Below are 6,000 nucleotides of genomic sequence, written 5' to 3' on the forward strand. Positions count from 1 at the left end.
TCCAGCCTGCTCACATACCAGGATGAATTTGGCCCAGTTTATAGCCTAATGATTATAATGGATACTGCAGTCTTCTTTTCATTAAGGCAGCAGCCAAAAATATTGATTTGTTGTACTTCGCACTCCTGCTTACCTTCACAAATTTCAGGAGAGACGGTGCATAAGCCAATAGAGTCAGTCAGTTTAAAAGTGACAAATTAACTGCACTGAAAGTAAATAAACAGCTATCTCTTTGTAAATTAATTCGATATGTGACTTGAGCTCTTTTCTATAGCTAGAAAGCTGATTCATCATTCAGCAGCATTTAAGTTGCCACTAGTTCAATAGCAGAGTATTAATGTTGTGTCCTATTTGACACAGCAGGTCAAATTTTGCACTTGGGTTACAACAGCGCAACTCAGAGTAACTCCTGAACCCCCAAGTCCTGCTTCTCCACATCGCTCTGGCTGCAGCTATGCACCCAAGTGTTCTCCAAGGTGGTTTTGAGAAGGCTTAAGTTGTATTGAGCAGTTGGGGAAAACAGATAGAAGAAGGATCCAAAAGTCTTTTGTTCTGCTGGATTATCAAGTGTATTTTGAAACGGTTTAGTGAAACAGCACAGGTTCGTTCATTTTCATGAAAATACTCATGAAAGAGTGAAAGGCAGACAAATATTTGCAACTTTTAATGTTTGGGGGGTTGTGGGTTTTTTTTCCCCCACAAACTAGATTTCAATTCTGGAAAGAAATTATGTTCAATGTGGAATATTGAGTATAACTCCCACTAAAGTCAAAACATGATTTGTGCTTTACTGAATGGGGGCCCTAATTTTTTATAGGCTATCGCCCCTACTAGTCTAGGCACAGGATAAAAACCCTGGTTAATTAATTAATGATCAACATGCATTAACTTACTCTCCCTACCAATTCCTTTCACTTCAATAAATGTTGAATCCTGAGATTTCTAGAGCAATACTGCAGCATTTGGACCAATCTCCCATTGCTTTATAAAGAACCCATTTAGCTGAAGTTGATGCTACTCAATAAGCAGGTAGGACAAAATTTTCAAATGCAGGAGCTTAAAATTGAAATTCATGGTCAACTGTCTAAATAATGTTGCCCGAATGCCTTCAACTGCTATTAGCACTGTAGGATATGTGAGTTCTTAACGTTTCTGGAAATTAGAGTAGGTGCCCTCTTGACTTCCGACACTCAAGTTTGATGTTTCTGGACACAAGGTTTTGACTGTATAATCTATGCACAGTTGCAGCAGAGAGACTATAGGACAAATAGAATAAAAATATTTTTCACTGCTTATGCTCGGGCGCGATCCACAGCATTTGCAATGTCGTCTGTTTTTCATAATGTTCAGTTTAGAAAGTTGACATTTGATTAAACAGTTTGAATTTGCCAAAACATACATTCTAATCTTATGTTTTAATACCACATTCTCAATTAAAAGCTTTACAAAAAGACATACAAAGTCTGCTTAAACCACAGTAAACCCACAGACCTAAAATATTTAATATCATTTCTGAAACTGTTGACTAATATTTTCTAATTTCCTCACTACTTCTAGTACCACAACTGCACCATTATTCCCAACAGCTATCAGACACTTAAACAGCCAGTTTGTTAAGTGTTTTACTAGATAGCCTTTTATACTTAGTATTTCCCACATTTTCCAATAGGGTGGCATGGTAGTGAAGTTCAACATCTTAAAAATCTTCACTCTATTAATAGTGTTTTCTAACATCGATGTTCATAATACTACCACCACCAAAGGAAAGCTAGCACAGCTGGTTTACAGTTAAGCTTCTTTCCCTGTATTTCTACCTTTACACAAGCATGCCAACAGTGATAAACACCGCACTACAAGAAAGCTTATTATACAGAATAGCATATCATTCCAGACTGCGAACTCCCATGAAAAATGGCTCCCAACAAGACCACATATAGGTTTTAGGATGAAATAATTCTTGTTTCATGCTCCTTATTTCCTTTCATTGGGTTTAACACTGCATTGAAGGTCATGAGTGTTGTGACTCTGTGGAGGTGACTTGAGTAACTTTCAACAATCAACAGACAATACAGTGACTGGAAGAGAGTCATTCCGTAACTATCACTGCTTTCTAAATGGAGTCATCACACAGCTGCTGAAAAGGAATGTGTATTATTTCACACCCACAGACTGATGAATGTAACCAGGTAATTAAATCATGTCATTGCTGTGCCTGGAAAATCCTTATTTATAATTATATCTTGCCTGTTAAGAGAACTGAACTTCTTGTTAAGGGTAGAAAATAATTATGCCTAAACTTCGCTTTTGCTAAAATCTCTACAAAGGCAAAAGGAAATTAGAAACAAAACTCACCAGTTTCTTCATCTATGCTGAATCTCCCCAGGCCACTGCCGTCCCTGATGGAATACTGGATCTCTCCATCCCTTCCAGAGTCCTCGTCTCGAGCAACAACTTGCAAAACACTTGTACCAACGCGGGAGTTTTCCTTTACAGATCCAATGATGGCGAAGTCAGGAAAATAGGGGGTATAGAGATTTTCATTAACATCCACCACTTCAACTTCCACAAAAGAAACAGAAGAGAGCGAAACTGGGCGCCCCTTGTCCTTTGCACGCACAGTCAGGTTGTAGAACTGCTGCTTCTCGTAATCGAGCTCTTTGTTCAAGCGGATGGCCCCACTTGCTTTGTCTATCTCAAACCGCCCGTTGTAATCGTTCACCAGTGAGTAACGGACTTGGCCTCCCAAGCCGAGATCTGGATCGTGAGTTTCCAACCAAGCTATGACAGTGCCAACCGGCAGGTCCTCAAGGACCTTCACATTGTAGCTGGATGGTATAAAGGCTGGAGAGCAATCATTGACATCATCCAAAAAAACCTTCAGAGGCACAACAGAAAACTGCTGATGGCCACTCTCTGCTTTGTCCCTAGCCTCAATCTTCAGTGTGTAGTTTGCTTTTGACTCTCGGTCTAGTTGATCGGTCACGTACACCATTCCCGTGGAACTGTTGATAGCAAATTGCTGGGTGTCTGTCAGTACTGAGTAAGTCACTTCACCATTAGATCCTAGGTCTTTATCTCTGGCTTCTACCTGGATAATCTCTGTACCAAGACTTGTACTTTCTAAAATATTAACTGAGTAACTGTCCTGTAGAAAAACAGGCTTGTTATCATTTGCATCCTCCACAGTGACAGTCAACAGTCTCCATGCAGATTTCTGTGGATTACCTAAATCATAAATTGTAATATTAAGGAGATAGAGCTCTGTTTTTTCACGGTCCAAGGGCATAAGAACATTAAGTATCCCCGTCTCCATGTCAATGTTGAAACAACTATCTACATTACCATCAGAAATTGTATAAAGTACTCTTCCATTAAAGCCCGAGTCTCCATCATAGGCTTTTATCCTCAGGATGGTGGCACCAACTGGCAGATCCTCTGAAACCTTTACATCAGTAGGAAAGGATTTGTCAAAATGCGGTGCCTGTCTGTTCACTGAATAAAAATCGAGAAAACCGTCTTCCAAATTCAGCTTCACATTTGCTTTTGCCTTTTTGAGTAATTTTTCTGCTAGCTTCTGAGCAACTCTAGTTTCTCTACAGCTAAAGCTCTTTGAAGACACTTTCCCATGAACTACTGAAATATTAACAAACATAGCATCAGCAAAGTTCTCTCCATCAGTTGCCGTTATCTTAAGGCCAAAATTGCTATTCTTTATGCCAGAATTAATTAGAGATTTTTTAAGTTGCAAGACACCAGAGTCAGGATTTAAATAAAAAATGCCAAGTTCATTTCCAGAGATTATTTTGTACTTCACAAGCTCTAACTCATCTATGTCTATTGCAGAAACAGCAGTGATGTGACCACCAACGGGAAAATCAGAAGAAATCACTCCCTGACATGCCACTTTTTCAAAGAGGGGTTTGTTATCATTGACATTGCCTATGTATATGGTGACATTCACCTCGCTTTCGTGGCGGTATGGAGAACCCCAGTCAGAAGCTCTCACAATAAACCTGTAGCTTTCTGGTGACGACTCAAAATCCAGTTCTTCAGATGTGCTGATGACACCTGTAAACTGGTTTATTGTAAATGGTAGTGAGTTCAGACTGGCAATGCTGTATGTTATGTATCCATTTTCTCCCCTATCTTTATCAACTGCTGAAACTGCCAAAACGCTAGACCCCACAGGGACACTTTCATTGACAAATGAGCTGTAGGAGGGCTGCTGGAACTCCGGAGTGTGATCATTTGCATCTTCTAACCTGACAGTAACATGTGCTTTTAAATCCCCACCTTTGTTTGTATATACTTCTAATTCATAGAGGTCCTTCTCAATGATTTTCAAAGGATGAGCAGTAGTAACAAGGCCTGTGTTGGGATTGATCTTAAAATACTCAGCTTCCTCACTTGGAGACATTCTATATTCCACACCCTGTGGCTCAGGCACCAGCTTAACTACTGCAACTACCACACCAGGAGGTGAAAATTCACTGATCAAAACATCATATGCTTCCTTTTCAAACTTTATGGGGATACTTTCTTTCTTGGGACTAGCAATGTGGACCAGTTTGACTGCAGAAAATTTCTGAGGAGATCCTTTGTCCTTCGCTTGGAGAGTCAGGTTATAACCATACGGGAAGCTGTCCCAATCAATAGGCTTTCTTTCTTTGATTTTGTACTCGTTCATCCATTTACCTTCTTTAGTCAGAAAGAACTGTTCTAATGGATCTCCAGCCACAATAGAAACAGATTCTATTTCTCCATTGGCTCCCTCATCTAGGTCGTCAATGTTAACAACTGCATAGGTAGGCTCCTTGTCTGATGGGAAGGGAATATGGGTTACTACATTTATTACTGGGGCATGTTCATTTATACGTTCAATGTGAACATAAAGCTTGGCAGTGCTGCTTACGCCATTGTTTCCATAAAGCTTCATCCCACGGTCCACAGCCAAAATCTCAAGATCATATCTGTTTTTCTCATCGTAGTTTAACCGGCCACTTAAGGAGATAACACCACTCGTAGGATGAACTGAGAAGAGATCAACTTTGTTTTTGAAGTAATAATAAAATTCACCATTGGACCCAATATCCGCATCTGTTGCGGTCACCTGTGCAATGCTAGTCCTTAAAGGAGTGCTTTCTGCTATTGTGACAGAGTATGTGGTTGGTGAAAACAAAGGTCTTAAGTCATTCATATCCAAAACCTGGATGTTCACTTTTGTCCATGCTTCCATGTCCTCTCCTCTGACAGATCCTTTCACCATCAATAAATAGTTGTCCTGGATTTCTCTGTTCAATATAGCAGAATTCCCACCTTTAGTCCTTATTCTTAGGAAGCAAAAGTCAGCAATGATGACTTCCTCTGCTTTAAAAAAGCCCTCATCATCACCAGAAACTATCCTGTACTTGATATCCCATGAAAGGTCAGCCAAGGTAATGCCCATCCTCGTTTGACTGTTGACATAGGTCCTGGCTGCAGAATTCTCATACACCGTAGCATTGTAAGTGGAATGTGTAAAGTGAAAGCCAAGCGGGGTGGTCCCGTGAACTACCTGGCAAACGGCAACCAGGAGCTTGACAATCAGAAGGGCAAGGCATGACGGAGGTGGCCCTGAGCCTGACCAGTGGCCCATATTCACCTCCATCACATCATTCTTTCAACCTGTGACAGAGAGAGAAAACAGGAAATGGTTGATCAAGAGATAAAAACTGTACTGTCAAGTGTCATGTCAAAATTACCTATTAGATATCTAATTAAAAATAAAATATACGGAATAACAAGTCACTATATATTTCACAAAACAGAAAGGGAGAACACTATATACACACACACAAGCACATGAGGTTTGGGTTATATTTTTACATGTGTGTGAGTGTGTAATATGTCTGCACACGTACATGCATGCATGTATACATAACTCTCTATATATGTATGTATATACACTTTTTTAACATAAAAAAACCCTATGAGACCCTACCACATCTATACACATATGCA

General features: G+C 39.9%; 1 protein-coding gene across 2 annotated transcripts in view; it reads right to left on the bottom strand.

Moving 5' to 3' along the window:
- Nucleotides 1-5,647, bottom strand: part of FAT3 (FAT atypical cadherin 3) — a 346,791-nt gene extending 341,144 nt beyond the window's left edge. For both annotated transcript variants that reach the window (XM_068425515.1, XM_068425513.1), the window contains exon 1: nucleotides 2,353-5,647. In XM_068425515.1, the coding sequence (XP_068281616.1) occupies nucleotides 2,353-5,647 (3,295 nt within the window). The remainder of the gene's footprint in view (nucleotides 1-2,352) is intronic.
- Between the last annotated feature and the right edge of the window lie 353 nt (nucleotides 5,648-6,000).

This window comes from Nyctibius grandis, chromosome 2 (assembly GCF_013368605.1).
Source record: "Nyctibius grandis isolate bNycGra1 chromosome 2, bNycGra1.pri, whole genome shotgun sequence".
Classification (NCBI taxonomy): Eukaryota; Metazoa; Chordata; class Aves; order Nyctibiiformes; family Nyctibiidae; genus Nyctibius; species Nyctibius grandis.